A 19,139-nucleotide genomic window follows, 5' to 3' on the forward strand; every position below is an offset into this window, starting at 1 on the left:
GGCTTTAGGAACAGGTTTTGTTAGGCCAAATTCTTAACAACGAAACAACAAGAAGTCACGAGCAAAGAGACTCAAGCAAATACTGCGGTCACGAGCTTTTCTACAAGCGTTTGATCTCCATTGCAAATACAATTATGCTTTTTAGTCCCAAACAGACTTTTATTACCAAACCATGATTTGATTACTAGAATATTTATTATTATTGGGTATTCGTACCAAGACGCAGGGGCCTAAAAAAGTGGTAGGGTGAGGGGGATGTGGGTGAATGGTAATAGGTGAGGGTGATGGAGAGGAGCTGCTATGTAAATATAGATTGCATGGTGATGTTTTGGTGTGAGTGGAAAATAAATATGATAACAAAATTGATGAGGAAAATGTTTGGATGGCTGAGGGGTGATTAAAAGACAAAGCAGGGAAATAAGGTGAAGGGTTATAGTGTAGGGTGTGGTGGAGTATATGGTGCGGTGAAGTGTATGGTGTAGGGTGTGTAGGAGTGTATGGTGTAGGGTGTGGTGGAGTGTAGGGTGTCGTGGAGTGTAGGGTGTGGTGTAGTGTGTGGTGTAGGGTTTGGTGGAGTGTAGAGTGTGGTGGAGTGTAGGGTGTGGTGGAGTGTAGGGTGTGATGGAGTGTAGGGTGTGGTGGAGTGTGTGGTGTAGGGTGTGGTGGAGTGTTGGGTGTGGCGGAGTGTAGGGTGTGGTGTAGGTGGTGTAGGGTGTGGTGGAATGTAGGGTGTGGTGGAGTGTAGGGTGTGGTGTAGGTGGTGTAGGGTGTGGTGGAGTGCATGTTGTAGGGTGTGATGGAGTGTAGGATGTGGTGGAGTGTAGGGTGTGGTGGAGTGTAGGGTGTGGTGGAGTGAAGGGTGTGGTGGAGTGTAGGGTGTGGTGGAGTGTATGGTGTATTAAATGGCAGTTCTACTATCGATAGATATATCCCGCTTTATTTCTACTAAATTCAGGATGATAAAGATAAATCTTGCATATAACTAGATAACGTTATTTGTCGTCTTTGTTCTCACATAAAATAGATACCAGCAAGCACCGGCTCGGTCTAGAAATTTCATTTTACCTTTGAGAAGAAAAATTGCATTTGAACAAAGCGGGGGACTGGGTTTGGAATCATGAAGGTTTTGTAGAATTGTTTAGGCACAACAACCCTTTTCAACATGTTTTTTTTAATTAGCCTCTTCCTCGTTATGCAACAAACTTTGGAATCCATAGAGAAGAACCTATTCCAGTCCTTGTACAATCCATTATACAATTTGCGTGTACGATGACACAAACAACGCTTGATGCAGCTTTTCATGTATATCATCTTGTCTATAATACAACTTGTTGCTCAATTTGGAATCTAGAGCTGTCTGATTAGTCCGTTTTCTCCACCACTTTGTAGACTGTTTATGTACAGAGCAACTGTGACGTAACGAACAATGTGCTACTTGCTCTACATTGAACTTGTACAATGTAAGCTAAGTTTGGTCTCTAATAACCCAAATTCGGAGCAACCAAGAAACCATCACCATCACCATTAAACTACTATTTGACTGCACACTTTGTTTGGGTAAAGTTGGCCAAATCTTCTCTCAAGAGCTCCAAATGCTGGCCATCAAACAAACCCGTGTCCTCGCTTGCTATCCACATTAATTCTAATACGTCGATACTAGCGCCAATACCCACGGTGTATACCTGGACTCCTTTCATTTTAAGACGATTGGCGGCGATGATGGTAGGCGTGAACGGTCCTCGATCCTTGGTCTGGATTCCGTCCGACATTAAAACGGCCACCTACAATTGTGTGACAAAATAGTAAAATATATCGCGTGACTTACAATTGTGTGACAAAATAGTGTAATGTATCGCGTGACCTACAATTGTGTGACAAAATAGTGAAATGTACGGCGTGACCTACAGTTGCGTGACAAAATCGTGAAATGCATCGCGTGACCTTCAGTTGCGTGACAACACTGTGGCCTACAATTGTCTGACAAAATAGTGACATGTATAGCGTTACCTTCAGCTGCGTGACAAAATCGTCATTTATTTATATAGTGTGAGCGTTACATATGTAGTGTTACCATAGTAACAGCACGTCGACGACATATCATCAAGAAATACGTCATAATGCGTTACCATGACAACGGCTTGATATATACTGCTCACACCCTGGCAACAACAACAACCGGCAACAGAACCCACCTTCTGACTGTCCTCTCTCATTCCTGCTTCCTGAGTGAAAAGACTTTTATCGGCAAGTGTAAGCGCTTTATCGATGAACGTGTAGCCTTTTTTCCGCCTTAGCTCGTCAATATCTCTTTTGATGTTGACGGCGTTCATTTTTACTCCTTTGTATTTGTCGAAGGGGATATCAATTACTGGGTCGGTGCTGAACGTTATGATACCGACATGGGTGCCTTGGTCGGATATGTCACCCATGTCCACGATAGACTTGACGTAGTTCTTTATCTACAGCAAAAATATATTAATTAGTTGATAATATCAAGGCAAATCAAACTGCGATAATAAATTCGAAATGTTTTGCTGAGGGTAAGAAGAGGGTCCTCATCTAATATGTCATTCATGTTCTTTTTGGACTTGAAAAAGTTTTTTATTTACATCAAGAAAGGTGTTACTGCGGTTTGCAATATTCTGCGAGCTCGCGCCGCCGATTAAACACTTAAACCGTCTTCTGGCGTCCGTCATTCAAAATGTTTGAAGCGTTTTCATTTGCCAACACTGAAATGTCTTCCAATCGTGCCACCTCTCCGCACTGCGCTAACCAAGCACCTAATTAGCCTCCTCTGCAGGCATCTCAAAAAACAGAAAGAGAAAAAAACCTGATTTGGGTTTCCTGTGGAAAAATACCGGAAGTCAGAAACCGGTATCGCTGCATTCGTCCCATTCCCTCTCTTTCCCTCTTTACTTCCCCTCAGTCTTCCTCCTCCGCAATTTACCCGTTTTTCTTCTTATTATTTTTACAAATGCGGATTTGTCTGTGGAGGAGGCTAACACCTTATGTAATTCCGTTAGTTTGAATGAAGTCGAAAAGCCAGAAACGGTTTAGCAGTTACAAATCATTGACGAGAGCTCGCAGAATATTAGAAATCGCAGTAAGAGATCTGTTAGAAACTAAAATAACCTATTTTCACTTTATAAATGATTATCAATTTATAAATGGGTATCAAAATATTTTCCCATTCTTTTCATTTTTTTACTTCATAATTGTTTAGGGACCACATCGAGATAATTCATAGGAAACGGGTTGAACTCACTTTCCCCCAGGTCCGCCGTCCCATACTTGCGGATGCATCGAGAAGGAAGGCGATATCAATAGGGCAACTCTCTAAAAACAAAACAACAGTCAGACAGACGGACGGACGGACGGACGGACAGACAGACAGACAGACAGACAGACAGACAGACAGACAGACTGACAGACAGACAGACACACAGACAGACAGGCAGGCAGGCAGACAGACAGGCAGACAGACAGACAGGCAGGCAGGCAGGCAGGCAGGCAGGCAGGCAGACAGACAGACAGACAGACAGACAGACAGACAGACAGACAGACAGACAGACAGACAGACAGGCAGACAGGCAGGCAGGCAGGCAGGCAGGCAGGCAGGCAGGCAGACAGACAGGCAGGCAGACAGACAGGCAGGCAGGCAGACAGACAGGCAGGCAGGCAGACAGACAGGCATATATACTGTTACCATAGTAACACTACAGGCAGACAGACCCAGCCGTAGCAAGGGCTGGGGGCTGGAGACCTGCTACGGCACTGCTTTAACTTTTGTTAGGAATCTTCTTACTTTTTTAATAGTTTTTCGGCATTTTAGAGGACAATCGTTTTCTTGAGGACAGCATCGCTCGTCGGGACTACTACACTCATCGTCCGAGTTACACAAATAACTGACGCCAGTACACTGCTGATAGGATTTGTACTGAAAAACAGGAGGGCAGGCTCCTCCTTGGCGGATATCTGCGAAGAAAAGAAAAAGCAAATGTAAGGAAAAAAAGGGCAAATAAAAATTCACCAGTCCAGTTTAAATTAAACCAGACATTATAATCTAGAAGCTAAATTCCGCACGTAGCAGCTGTTTATTGATTTAGACGTCCATTTCTTTCGCACGCTTCAACTTCAACTTCAACTTTATTGTACATAAATACATTATTGTTTCTTTTATGTGCTCACCCGCTAATAGAACAGGCTAATCTAAGCGGGTTCAGCTTAAATAATAGTTACAATAATAGTTACAATAATTTCAGAAATAACAAACACAGGACGAGCAAGACGAACAGGTACATGGGAGGAGTTTAGTTTTCATGTAGAGAGCAAAATGTTTGTTGGAGGAATATATCAAAGTAAACTTGAAAAGCTTGAATAGCTTTGCTTATATGGTATATATCAACGTAGTCATCAATCTGCTTTAAGACTTCAAGGAGTTTTTGATGTAATTTCGTTTTGAATGCTTTTTTTGCCATTTTCTTTTAGGAAAGCTGGTAGCTCATTCCATAGCCTTGCGCCAAGCCTGGAAAATGATTTGTATTGGAGCTGGAGTTTTGCATGTTTGATATAGAAATTATTAGATTTCGATGATCTAGTGTTATATGAATGAACTTTTTTAGTATCTGTGAAAGGTTCGACAATGTTCTTAGGTGCTATACAATTTCGAACATCATTCATTAGGTTGCATATATTTCCGAAATAAAGAAAATTTATTGGTAGAATATCTGCATCAAGGAAGAGCGGGACTGCATGGTCTCGTCTTTTTGCAAAGTATATAAATCGCAGAGAAAAGAATTTTATTCGTATGACATTTGTCAGCCGATCCCCAAACTGATATTGCGTAAGATATATATGGCTCAATTAAGGACTTGTATATTTGTAAAAGTACTTTGCGTGGAAGAAAATGTCTAATTTTTGCCATAAGTCCAACTGTTTTACTTATTTTAGTTGTAATTTATATGATTTTTAAAGGAGAGATTCTCATCAAGAAGCATTCCGAGATACTTGACAAAATTCTTACACTCAAGGCTCGATCTAGATTTTTTATCATTATCGAATATCTTTATTTTTGGTTTAAAAGGAAGCAGTTTTTGGTAAGGGCGAAATATAACATAATTCGATACACTAGAATCATGCACTTATTTGATGTGACAAAACATTACATGAATTGGTAAATTGATATAGTTTTAGCAAGTCTAGAAAAAACGTTTCACTGCTCATTTTAAGTAGCTTTTATTGACATTTGAAGTATGTTCATTAAAACGATTTGATAAACAAATATCTAAATTTTATTTGGGCGTCATCAACCCAAGGCAAATCTGTGCTGAGTAATAAAATAACAGTTATTGAATATAGCATAGTAAGATAATAAAAGTTTGACAAAAATATTAAAACAAAGTTTACTTGAATTTGCTAAAAGGGAATCGTTTCCTGTAAGATGTTGTGGGTACACACGGAATCGTTTTTATGGGTTTGTGTTTCATAGCTATTTTCCATCTTAGGCTAAGTTCAAACGTCGTATTATCAATGAGCCGTATATTCCATCTTAGGCTAAGTTAAAACTTCGTATTATCCATGAGCCGTATTCAATGCAAATTCGTGCAAATGAAGATGACGACTCGATTCATGCATTTGCATTGAATACGGCTCATGGATAATAAGATGTTTGAACTTAGCCTTAGTGTAGAAGATAAGAAAGAAAAAAAAATCTAAATTTGATGCCACGTGAACAAATGATAATACATGTGGCTAAAATGGAAGGCGCTGATTGGTCGAGTGGCAATGATACTTTGGCCAATCTGTACTGTGTGTGTATATACATGGACCATCTTATGCTACTAATACACAGGAAATGATAAAGAAAATTTCAAAATCGAGTCGCAAAATAAGCCAACGTTTCGGATTTCACACAGGAAAAGAACGCACGTATAACGATTCTATACGTGAAGAGAGAAATTATATACTGGCTCGGCGGCCAACTTGGCAACGAGGAGCCTAAGGACGTTTTTTTAAAGATAAGCAGCCCAAAGGTTAAACAGTAATTTGATTTTACTTTTGGCAAGGAAACTTTTTTTAACGGGATATTGGATTTTTAAGTACTTAGGTACTTGAGAATAACGCTTCGAGGGGCACGTCTTTGACAACTTGTCTAGCGACATCTCCAGATTATAACGTCATTGTCCTATAACGTTCAAACGGGTTGAAGCTCAGCTCGAAGAGAAAACAACACATATCAAAGAACACGATAGCATCAATGGTTGAGTTTTTCCCACGATACGATTGAATGCCGACTTTATACGGACATTTGTCAGGAATTCAAGTTTTTTTTATACAAGGATATGCAAAGGGTGCGAAATATTTCTCTGAAGTCAGACATATAAATATTTACCATTGTCAGTACTTCTAAGTAAACTTTATGCTCTCCGAGAATGCACTTGTTCTTCATTGTAGAGTTACCAGAGGTTATTATGAGCTTGCAAACATTTGCTTGTCGCATTATTTTTCAATATGGACGGCTCAAGTACTTAAGGATACCGTAGACCCAAGCGGTAATTACCCCGGTTTTACCCCGAAAAATCGCTCGCGCTCGCGTCGGATTAAAGCAAATGCCAGCAAACTATATATATATCAATTTAAAGCTTAATGATAGTACTTTCCTCCTAAAATAATCATTTTTTATACGCGCTTAATTTTGAGTGCTTTTGCCTGGTCCGAAGTGCGAAATCGACCACTTTTAAACATGCGAATTATTTATACACAACAAAAGCGCGCAACCTCCCGGGATCTGCTTTATATCTTTCGTTTTGTACTGAACTGACAAACCGTGTCTACATTTGACGTCACACAGCCTCGTTGATTAATAATCAAGGGTCAAAGTTAGGCGTGGAATAATTTTGCTTCTTTGGCTACAACGCGCTAATTAAGTCCGTAGCAAAAAAAGCTATTGATTATCCGCGGCAATGTTTGACAGAACAATATCTATTAGACGCTTGCCAAGTTGCGCAGGAATCGGGCGGTTAGAAGTGTACCTTTAATTCACATATTTAGAGTAAGATGGGGTGAAATTTGATTGCGAGATATCGGGGATTGAAGTTGTGTAAACATTAGAGGCAGCGTGACAGTAATGACAGACGAAGAGCAAATAGAGCCGCGTATGGCAACCAATCACATTGCATGCTCTACACGCAGCAGGAAAACTCTTAGGCGCTCAAATGTCATAGCGCTAGTCGTGCAAGTGAAGGAAGACTAGATCGAAACCAGCTTGCACCGAAGAAAAGAAGAGCGCGGAAAACTTAAAAAGACCGCGAACGGAGACAACTCTCTGTTTTAGGCTTTCTTCCTCGCTTAGCCTTCTTCGAAGGAAGCCAAGGATTCTTACTTAATCTTGGCGTAGTTTACAACTATGCAAAATTTAGAGAAAACGCTTATAAAGTTGATATAAATACGGATAAATCTCGGATAAAACATCGATAATGATACTGACGCGCTTGTATGCATATTAGAGGGAAAAGCCGTAAAACTAAGTTCCCCGGATGTTGATCGCGGGACTTTGAGCTAAGTAAACAGGATTATGGGATTATTGACACCTTCGGGAATAACGCTACACTCGTTCGAATTCGGTTTTTCTTGAATATCTGGCGGAGTATTTAAGATTTTGGTGGTATTTTTTTGCAAACATCTAGAGTGTGCCTATTGTCATCGAATGGCATAATAAAAAAAAAAATAAAACCCGAAATGAAGTCATTTGGGTCTACGGTATCGTTAACTTTGAGGAAATACCTCCCTTGGGATTTCCACACACACAAAAAAAACAATTTTTTTGCAGCCTTTAACAAAACCCTTCCCTTGGAATTTCCAGTGTTTCAATTGAGTTTTGACCCCTCACCCTCGGAATTTCCAGTGACTCAAATATACCCCCTCTATTTGGAATCTCCAGATCCTCGACCCCCCTTAGCAAAGCTAATGCCTGGAATCTTTTGGTGGTATTCTCTAACACAATTAAGCTATAAAGAGTAAGCTATACAGGGGCGGGTCAAGCGTTTCTTTAAGGGGGAGGGGGCATCAATATATAAAACATTATGGTTAAAGTGTGGAAGGTAAAATTGTGTAATTTAGGCTGTCTTTGGACACCAATCACAACCGGGTGGATCTAAAGGCATGGGGTGGTTAGCTCTTCTGCAGGCAAGGTTTACCATAGGGGGCTGGGTCTAAGAGTGTGCCTTTATATTCTCTCATTTGCAGCTATGGACAACTCAGTACCTTTATGAGTTGGTCATTGTTTATTATCACATATTTAAAATAACAGGTCAATGCTTACAACACTGCTATCTATAACTTTTACAGTGGTTTCCATAAAAATGTACAAAAAAGAGCACTAGCCAAAGTTAAGTTAGGAGAACAAAGATAGTGTATTGGTGATAAATAAGCCCCTCTTATAAGCTAAACTGTATTCCATGGGGTCACTGGGTTATGTAAACCACCAAAAGTGTTTCGTTTGAAAGGAATATGTACACTTATGCACTAGTCATTTGAAATCCCCACCCCCATGGTCCCGGGGAAGTGTGGGGTTAACGTGGGGTTTAGAGCACTTTTGAACGAGAATCTGTCCCGAGGGGATGGGTGAATTTACTATTTCGACTCTAAGAATTATTGTACTTTGCAAAAGTACTTTGCAAAGACAGATTCTGTTGGTGAAAAAATTGATTATCCCAGAGCCGTGTATCTTGCCGCTGGCACAAAGGTACGTGGGCTCTGGGAACGAGATTGGGGGTGAAGCTGAAGGAAGTGCAAGCGACAAATTCCCAGTTCCTGGCGACTCAGTTTGACCTTCATTTTGGCGACCAAGTTCGATGACGACAAAGCTCACGACGAAGAACGGCCTGCATTTTTAGACTCGGATTCCTACGGAAGCCCGAGTAAAAAATTAGGTATCCTTCGGAAGTATTTTCCCGTTAATAACCCGTGCTGTCACGCGGGGAGGGTTTCTAGTTGGAAATAAAAAAAGGTCTGCAAAACCTGGGTTTGGTAAAATCCCTAGTAGGAGTAGTCATAGGACCATATGGGAAAAGACATTTGAAGATCCCTATAAGAAATGGCCTTCTCTTTGACGGCCCCAGTGTACCCTGTATAGGAGGTGCAGGCGGGCGGGCGGGCAGGCGGGCGGGCAGGCAGGCAGGCATGAAAAAGCGGTATTTTCCCAAAAATATATATTTCGAAAAATACTGCTATTTCATATGAAAATACCGTATTTTCATAGTAAAAAGCTGCTTTTTACTATGAGAAATAGAGAAATGAGAAATATATATACCTTTTGTCTTTCCATCAAACTTTTTGACAGGTGGGGGCGCTCAGCCATGGAGCTAGTAATCGGGTAGGAGACGATACTCGGTTTGCAGAATACAACATTTTCGGTCCATGTCCTCATCATATGTATTTTTTCTTTCAATTGACAAATAATATATGTGAGTTTAAGGTTGAGGGAGTTTAGTTTATGGTTCCAAAATATGTTAAGAGTTTTTTTTTCACGCGATTCAAAAGCAAAATCGCGCGCTCTTATAAAACTAAGTATTATCATCGGAGTTTGAATGTTGACTTCAATTCCTGCCTTAAAAAAACTCCTATTCCGAGCTTAGGATTTTTAGTGACAACAAAGCAAAGTAACGAAAAGATTCAAAAGTGCGTACATGTACTAGTAGTTTAAATAAATTTGATCGAATTTATCCCCTAAAAATAAAGTAACGATCCATATTATTCTAATACCATATCCATATATTTGGACGTTTATTTGCTATTTTCTTTCCATAGTACTCTCTTCAACGGTGTGCTTTATTCTCAACTGCCTAATAACATAGACTCATTTATTGCCGTAATAATCCCGCTATCCAATAATCGCAAAAGATGAGAATGACAACACTTTTCTTTTCTTTATCATCAATAATATTTAAAAAAATATAATTCTTCTTTATTATTCCATAGGTTCCCTAAATTGACAATAATAAAGCTTTTCAACAAAGATGTATTTTTGTTGGCGCATAAACCATGCGAATGTGCTCACAATGCGGAATGCGTTTCGTAAAGAATGATGAGCATCAGTTGAGGTTCTTATTATTAACAGAAATCTATTTACGAATCGGGAATTCAGATACTAGCTAAGTTAGCTAGTAAATAAAATTGGGGGCGAAAAGATCTAGTGGTATTATTTTAAAATTTCATTTCAACTCCTATTATAATTACGTATAAGCCCTGAAATGTACGAATGTAGTAAACCAATGCAATACCGAGCACTTTTTATGGTGACGTGCTGTACAAACAAAGAAAGGGGATTGGGCAGTTTGCCAAGAAAAAAATATATATACTTTATATTTTAATAACCAAATATGGCCTGAATTTTGCTGTTTCAAATTCAAATCAAGGGGAGACAGACACCTTCCCCCTCCTTCTAAACGCCAAATTACTGTGTGTGTGAGGGCGGGGGGAGGGGGGGCACTTACTTAGACATACCCATAAAAAAAGCCAGGAGAAGTGTTGATTTCGAGCCCAGTGGACCTTATTTTTCCGGGGGGGGGGGGGGAGGGGGAGTTCTCTGATAAAAATCTTACCAACGTTATGTCTTTGCAGTATCTCCACGGGACGTTTATTGTCGGGTTTGGCTACAAAAAAAAGTCTGACTTATGGATTGTTGACAAATCGGAGTGATCTTGCTTATGCTCTATATTTTTTTCTACAAATAGCACGTCTATTGACAACCAAAAGTGGACTTTCGGCCGTTGTGGGGGAGGGGGGGGTGCGTTCGCTTCCCCTGCACCCCCCTGGGTAAGGGCCTGCAATTTGCGTGTATGATGACACAAACAACGCTTGATGCAGCTTTTCATGTATATCATCTTGTCTATAATACAACTTGTTGTTTAATTTGGAATATAGAGCTGTCCGATAATTTCGAGTTGTCCGTGTTTCTCCACCAATTTGTAGACAGTTTATTTACAGAGCAACTGTGACGTAACGACCAATGTGCTACTTGCTCTACACTGTGCTTGTACAATGTAGCTAAGTCTGGTCTCTAATCACCATTAAACTACTACTTGACTGCACACTTTGTGTGGGAAATGTAGGCTAACTCTGCTTTCAAGTCGTCCAAATACCGGTCACTAAACATACTTGTGATACCGCTTGCTACCGCCATTAATTCAAACACGTCGACATCAGCGCCAATACCCACGGTGTAGACCTGGACTCCTTTCATTTTAAGAGGATTGGCGGCGATGTCGGTAGGCGTGAACGGTCCTCGATCCTTGGTCTGAATTCCGTCCGACATTAAAACGGCTACCTACAATTATGTGACAAAATAGTGAAATGCATGGCGTGACCTACAATTGTGTGAAAAAGTAGTGAAATGTATCGCGTGACCTATAATTGTGTGACAAAATAGTGTAATAATGGCGTGACCTACAGTTGCGTGACAAAATCGCGAAATATATCGCGTGACCATCAGTTAAGTGACAACATTGTGACCTAGAATTGTCTGACAAAATTTTGTAATGTATGGGACAAAATGATCATTTATTTACAAAGTGTGAACCTTACATATGTAATGTTAGAGTGGTTTCCAAAAAAACCGTGAAATACTATTTAGTTTGTTCAGTACTAATACACTGTAATGTCTTTATTCTCTTTTGTTCTGGCTTGACTATTACACTTTAACAAATACATTTTGTTTCACGGGATTTTGAAAACCACTACTATAGTATATAGTATATATGTCGTCGTCAACATCATCCAGAATTACGTCATAATGCGTTACCATGACAACGGCTTATATACGACATATATACATCTCACACCCAGGCAATAACAACAACCGGCAACAAAACCCACCTTCTGACTGTCCTCTCTCATTCCTGCTTCCTGAGTGAAAAGACTTTTATCGGCAAGTGTAAGCGCTTTATCGATGAATGTGTAGCCTTTTTTCCGCCTTAGCTCGTCGATATCTCTTTTGATATTGACGGCGTTCATCTCTACTCCTTTGTATTTGTCGAAGGCGATATCGATTACTGGGTCGGTGCTGAAAGTTATGATTCCGACATGGGTGCCTTGGTCTGATATATCACACATGTCCACGATAGACTTGACGAAATTTTTTATCTACAGCAAAAATATATTAGATAACATCAAGGCAAATAATCAAACTGCGATAAAAAATTGAAATGTTTTGCTAGTGTAAGAAGAAGGTCCTTATTTGATATGACATTCATCTCTCTTTTTACACCAAGAAATGCAGTTTTTTTATATTCTGCGAGCTCTCGCCGACGATTTTCATCAGTTAAACCGTCTTCTGGCTTAAACGTCATTCAAAATTTTTCAAGCGTTTTCATTAGCTAACACTGAAATGTCTTCAATCGTGCCTCCTCTCTACAATGCGATAACCATCAAAAAACACCTAATTAAACAGGCAGAGATTTTGTATTGAGCATGCGCTTGACCACTGGCCATTTGTCATAAATCACCGGCGCGTAAAGTCTACAATGATTGCGATAATTTTATTTGCAAATTTACTAGTGCAAATCAATAATACAAAGTATATTAGTGTGGCGAAAAATAAACATTTATATGAATAGCATTAATATAGATCCTAAAGTTAAGAAATATTACAGGAATTATAAAGCCAAGGCCAGGGGCAATGTTTGTTACCCTTATTTAAATAATCATGATAGGCTATCATTAAAAGCAAAAATATCGGATTCGGGGATATGTTACAGTTGTCTTATTCTACACCCAACTAGCATTTTTCTTTTCTATGTCTTTACTTATTTGTGTTCACGATACATCCTCGAGGAATCCTGAAGAAAAAAACTGAGATCACGGCCTTCATTAAAATATGCAAATTAATATTCTAGTACAGCTAAACTGAGTACTATAAATGTTTTTTTACAGAGAGCGCCAATTTTGAGAGGGTCCAGTATACTCTTGATAAATACTAGATACTCAATATTTTCAGATCTGTAGGATATTTGGCCGGTACAACGACTAGCTTTTCCAAAAAAGAAAAAAAATATCGCACCAAACGCATCGTTTATTTATTACATTTTGTTTACAAAATTATTATTTTTCCAATTGTACATCATGGCGCACAAAAACATAACATAAGAGCAATATTCAATAACTCATAAAGCCTGCAGTACGCTCTCGAGAAAGAATTCAATCATTTGATATCATATTTAGCGTTCAAAAGGTGGACATTTTTACGTTAAAATCGTAAACATTCAAAACACGAACAATGCCAAGTATGATAATGAAGCTCGCATCTAGGAGCCTGGAGCATGCGCAATGCATATTCTCTGCATGTTACCTAATAAGCCTTCTTCCGCAGGTATTAAAAAAAAAAAAAAAAAAAAACAGAAAAAGAGAAAATAAATGATTCGGGTTTCCTGTGGCAAATTACCGGAAGTCGGAAACCGGTAGCGCTACATTCGCCCCATTCTCTCTCTTTCCCTCTTTACTTCCCCTCAGTCTCCCTCCTCCGCAATTTACCCGTTTTTTTTCTCTGCTTCTTATCTTTACAAATGCGGATTTGACTGCGGAGGAGGCTAACACCTTATATAGTTAGTTTGAATGACAGCGAAAAGCCAGAAAGCTTAGCAGTTACAAATCATTGATGAGAGCTGGCAGAGTATTTAAAATCGCTGTAAGAGATTTGTTAGAAACTAAAATAACCTACTTTCACTTCTACCTAATCGGTTAAAAAATAGGTATCCAAATATTTTTTCATTCCTTAAATTCCGTTCATTATTTAGTTCATTATTCATTATTTAGTGTACAGGCGTAGGGATCCAATCGAGATGATTCATAGCAAACTGATTCAACTCACTTCCTCCCAGCTCCGCCGTCCTATACTTCCTGATGCATCGAGAAGAAAGGCTATATCAATAGGGCAACTCTCTGAAAACAAGACAACGGTGAGACAGACGGACGTACGGACGAACGAACGAACGGACGGACAGATGACCAGTGGGGTCGTGACCATGTCCCCAAATATTCTCTCACTGTTTTTGTATTGTGCTCCTCCCCCCGGTATTTGGAGGCTACGGCACTGCTTTATAGTTTTTGTAATGAATCTTCTTACTTTTTTTAATAGTTTTTCGGCATTTTAGAGGACACTCGTTTTCTTGCGGACAGCATCGCTCGCCAGGACTACACTCATCGTCCGAGTTACACAAATAACTGGCTCCAGCACACAGCTGATGGGATTTGTACTGAAAAACAGGAGGGCAGGCTTCACCTTGGAGGATATCTGCGAAGAAAAAAAAAACGAACGCAACATAGAAAAGGGTAAATAAAAAATACGCAAGTTTAAACTACACTGGACATTATAATCTAAAAGACAAATTTCGCACTTCGGGGGAATGCATTCGCATTGAGCTCCACGAAGACTCCGTCATAAATCGATAAAAATGGGGAAAAACTTATTAGGGTTCCACTATAATGATCAACTGTCTCGTAGATAACAAGCAGCTGTTTATTGATTTAGACGTCCATTTCTTTCGCACGAGCCTCTATTTAGTGTGCGACTTCAAGTAGACTGAAGCAACGGGCGAGGCTTCAAGCTTTACTAACAAGCCCACTAGCATAAAATTCAGTGAGATTCGTGCATATCCCAGATCCAGTCTGATACCATGTGCTCCTTTTCTAGGGTCAACAAGGAATATGAGCAATCTTCACTAGACGTAAATTTATCTCCCTTAGACACTTTTTAAATCAAGCACCCTACCAGCCCTATGATACTAAGTACACTTAGGATCTCTTGACATATCTGTCGCCTACAGACGCTCGCCGGAACACTAGCAATCAGCTCATACTAAACAGGGATAAATATAATGTGTAATATGTGTTAAACGTATGTGTGTAATATGTAATATCCAAACCCCCCAATGGAGGGGATTGGAAATTCCGGATGGATGGGGGGGTTCAAGTGCCAAGGAATTACGGGGGTGGGGGGGTAAAATGCCTTCCTTAAAAGTTATTGTATTTATTTTTTTCAGGGGGTTGGAAATTCCAGAGTGGTGGTGGTGGGTTGGGGTGGGGGATGGGGGGAGGGGGGTATGGATATTTTCTGGAACTACACAATGAAATAGATATTCAACGATTTAAAAATGATAGCGTGTATTCCTATTCCTTCCACGCTTGACGTTTTGAGTGTTAAATTGTACTAGTGTGCCCAACGATGAAAAAATACACTGATAATTGTAATAAGGAACAACTGTCAACTAAATGACCGCTTCCCAATGTCTTGAAATATTATAAACACTCAAACGCTGTATTGTATACCTCTTTTAATAGGCCACCTTCGTTTAGCGGACGCGGCCACAATTTTCTATTCTAAAGTATTAAATTCACTCTGTTCCTTTGAAATCTATGATAGATAACGACTAGAAATTCTTATTACTGGATCTAAGAAACCTATGGTGACAATAATGGCAATAAAAGCAAACAGTTTCCTGTTGAAAGCGACATAAATTTTAGTCAAACCAGAGGCGGATTCAGGTGTTCCATAAGGGGGAAGGGGGTGGGGGTGGGAAAGAAGTCTTTAAATGGGAAGGATTTATTGTTTTTTTAGTGGATTTCATTATATCTTTTGTTATTTTCAAGTCTCTATAGCGAGGCCGGGGCCCAGGTATATATAGGTATATACTATATTTTTAGTTTCACACCTTTTGTCGTGAACCCCCATTTAGCAGTTTGAGGGTGTGGCCGCACCAACCCAACTATATTTTCATTTGGCTCCATTGGCGCGTTTCGACCTTTCATTGACTTTAAAGTGATGAAAGGAGAAATACTAAAGGGAGGTGAGCTTGTAGTGTAATTGTAATTTGATAATATAAAAAAAACTGGAACGAAAGGAGAGGTGATCCAGGGTATCTCGTTGGAGGGCTTGTGGGCAGAAGTAAATTTGTTAAATTTAGTTCTTATACATACTTTCGCTCTAAAAAAAACTTTTAGCCATTCCTTTGCACACATTTGAGAAAATGCTTCTAACCTTGAAGACCATCTGTGGTGATGCCTATCTCGAGAGCTCGCGGCGACGGCTTGCCTTCTCCAATAGACGCAAAAACCACCGCCATCACCGCGGCCAAGCAAGAGATGCTTGCGACCATCTGCAAGGAGTAGGAGGTTAGAGTGCCGTATTTAGCCGTAGTAGCTATATTGACAAAATGCCTAGATGAAAAATATGTTGAAAAATGATATTATCTAAAACTTAGTAAAATATCAATAAAGACAAACAAGATAGAGGCGTATGCTGTATTCACACCAAAACCATGTTTAGTTTAACAAGGTTTTTCTTTGCCTGATAACTTGCCAAGTTTCTTATGGTGTTGAATTCTTACTAGCTAGATGATCACTTAGTAACATGTACAGCACTGTCTATTCAGGTTTGTTTTTGGTTCTGTTCACTCCTTGGAGATTGAGATTTAGACCAGTTTTATTAAACCTTTAAACTGGCATGAATGCGGTATATAGATTATTAACACGAAAACAGTTTTTTTTATGTTCAAGATTATATTTATATCGTCGCAGAGGTTTAGCCAGCAAGCAGGCTCTCGAGTGGGTTTATTCGGAAATAACTGTTTTTACGAGATTCGGGATTCCTGTGGAAGTGGAAAATTCATTTTCAAATTTCTGATATAAAGGGAAAACCAGTAGTTTCAACTACCCGCGGGAATCTCGTAAACGAGAAAACTAAGTTTGGTGCGGCGGAAACCCATAAATGTTTTTTTACATCGGTAGTAATGGGACACAGGTTTTTCTCGTTTTATATTCAAAGACAATTTGGGGTAGGTCAATAATAGCTTACCGTGACAGTCGCAAGGATAGTCATTATAGCAGGCGATGACTGACGGAATATCTCAAGCAAGCAGTAGTAAATAAATTTAAGGCCAGTCGCCTAAAGACATGCCCCAATATTTGCAACACCATGTACTATTATTACACTACACAGAGTAAGGCATTATGGTTTCAATGAATATCGCTTATATTCATAGAATTGTATTAAAGTACGAATAACCACAATTCCCTGGATTATTGTAATAATTCTTCTGAAGTTACTTACGTTTTCATTAATGGTATAAAGTGACAAACAAATAGAAGAACTTCACACCTTTACTTCTTCTACGATGCAGAGAACTTTGTTTGTTTTAGCTCAATAATCACTCTAAGAATCACCAGGCACACGCCCTTTTATATCCTCTTCTACGTGTAACAGGCAAGGCGTCGGGGTCAGATGAGATTGATACATAGGAGAGTTTGCGCCGGATTCTGTGGTCACGGACCGGAACGGGAACTTCTTGTCAAAAGATAATAAACACAAGCAAGAGACCATGAGAGGCAATTATGTGTATCAAATTAGCGATTAGATTTTTCCTCTTAGGAATAAGCCAATCAGATGAGTGCCCGAGACAAGCAGCGGAAAGCCTTAATCAGTTCCACTTGAAAACATACAAAGAAGAGGAAATTCGTCAAGATAAAGACACCGTATCAACAGACAACATTCGAAAAACAGTCTTTCTACTAGAGAGTTTAATGATACACTAGAATTATGCAATTATTCAATGTGACAAAACTTTACAGAAATTGGTAAATTGATATAGCTTTAGCACCTCTAGAAAAAAAACATTTCACTACTCATTATTTAGTAGCTTTCTTTGACATTTGATGTAAGTTAATTCAAATTAAGTAAGTAAGTAAGTTAATTTTAATTAACTTACTTCAAATGTCAAAGAAAGCTACTCAATAATGAGTAGTGAAATGTTTAAAAAAAACAATTTGATAAAGAAATATCAAATTTTATCAAGTTTACTTGAATTTGCTAACAAGAAATCTTTTTCTGTAAGATGTTTTGGGTACACACGGACTTATTTTTATGGGTTTATATTTCATAGCTATTTTCCATCTTAGTGTAGATAACAAGAAAGAAGAAATCGAAATTTGATACAACGGGAACAAATTAAACAAATCTATGACATGTTGCTGAAATGGAAGGCGCTGATTGGTCAAGTGGAAATGATAATTCGCGGACACCGTTGGCCGAGCTGTATCGTAAAGAAAGTAAAGAAATACTGTATACAACTATTTCAATAAACGTTGTCAGTGCAAATGGCGAATGGCAATTGCCAAATGGCAGTTCTAAGACCAACCAGTGGATATATTTTGTAAGAAAAAAGATGATAAGTAATATAATCGCAGAAATTATCCACATTTTCATACTACAAAAAAAAAAGGCTGAGATCACACAAAGTTAATTCTAAGTACAACTCTGGCTCAGATGCAAGTTTTATGGAAGCAAAACTACAGAGTATGCTGTCGATCAAAATCACTCGTGAAGCCTGCCCGACTAAGGGCAGTGCATTACCTTTGTAATGATCAACAACATTGTTAACATAACGTCCTGACCTGGCTTAACGTACTAACATGTTTGTAATGGAACCCAGGCCCGTAGCCTGGGGGGTTCGGACGAACACCCCACCCCCCCACCCACCCCACCCGGCTTAAAGGTCCGCTCAGAGCAAACAAAAAATATATAACGTTTGGCTGGATTACCGTGCACATCAATATGTCTTTAAAATGACTACAAAATTCTTTTTTTTTAATAATTAGCTTTATTATTATTGCTTTATGTGCCTTCTAGTGCCCCACTCTCAGCTATAGGCGCTTGTTGTTTTTTTTTGGGACATTGAAGCGAAAACCGTATGGCGTGTTTTTCTCATGACAGGGTTTTAGATGGCAAAGGAGTCCTCCTTTCTTTCCTTGTACTTTCACTTACCGTCCGCGCCTGGGCCTTTTTTGGTGGACCACGAGCTTTTTGTGGCTCGTCGGGTGAAAAACAAAACTCAAGTAGATCCCTTGGATCAGTGCCTTGAATCGCTTCTCTTTAGCTGCAACCGTCCTGAAGACACTCCAAGCCCGCGTCCCTAAAAGAGGCTTCTTAATATTGAGGCTGGTGGCGTTTGAACTGGGAGATGACGCGACGACGCGTTGACAATCTTTGCTTTAAATCTGAGGAGTTGACACGGTGACGACGCGTTGACACTATTCGCTAAATATTGACAATGGCGTTGACAGCAAGGGGTAATCTTGGGGGGGGGGGGGGA

At 39.4% G+C, this 19,139-nt stretch overlaps 2 protein-coding genes across 3 annotated transcripts; both read right to left on the reverse strand.

Moving 5' to 3' along the window:
- Nucleotides 1-917: 917 nt before the first annotated feature.
- LOC5512019 (collagen alpha-1(XII) chain) lies at nucleotides 918-6,590 on the reverse strand. The gene is made up of 5 exons (XM_032381357.2): nucleotides 6,392-6,590; nucleotides 3,806-3,975; nucleotides 3,266-3,336; nucleotides 2,193-2,459; nucleotides 918-1,781 (listed from the first exon to the last, which is right to left on the reverse strand). The coding sequence occupies exons 3-5, from the start codon at nucleotides 3,287-3,289 to the stop codon at nucleotides 1,533-1,535; spliced, it is 540 nt and encodes a 179-aa protein (XP_032237248.1). The 5' UTR covers nucleotides 3,290-3,336; nucleotides 3,806-3,975; nucleotides 6,392-6,590; the 3' UTR covers nucleotides 918-1,532.
- Nucleotides 6,591-10,857: 4,267 nt separating this feature from the next.
- LOC5512016 (collagen alpha-1(XII) chain) lies at nucleotides 10,858-19,010 on the reverse strand. Of its 2 annotated transcripts, none has more exons than XM_032381409.2 (6): nucleotides 18,812-19,010; nucleotides 16,031-16,148; nucleotides 14,120-14,287; nucleotides 13,865-13,935; nucleotides 11,875-12,141; nucleotides 10,858-11,326 (listed from the first exon to the last, which is right to left on the reverse strand). In XM_032381409.2, the coding sequence occupies exons 2-6, from the start codon at nucleotides 16,146-16,148 to the stop codon at nucleotides 11,078-11,080; spliced, it is 873 nt and encodes a 290-aa protein (XP_032237300.1). In that variant the 5' UTR covers nucleotides 18,812-19,010; the 3' UTR covers nucleotides 10,858-11,077. The 2 variants fall into 2 exon arrangements, with proteins under 2 accessions (XP_032237300.1, XP_032237299.1); XM_032381408.2 differs by lacking the exon at nucleotides 18,812-19,010 and adding an exon at nucleotides 17,102-17,333.
- Nucleotides 19,011-19,139: the final 129 nt, after the last annotated feature.

The sequence above is a fragment of the Nematostella vectensis genome, chromosome 5 (assembly GCF_932526225.1).
Source record: "Nematostella vectensis chromosome 5, jaNemVect1.1, whole genome shotgun sequence".
Taxonomy (NCBI): Eukaryota; Metazoa; Cnidaria; class Anthozoa; order Actiniaria; family Edwardsiidae; genus Nematostella; species Nematostella vectensis.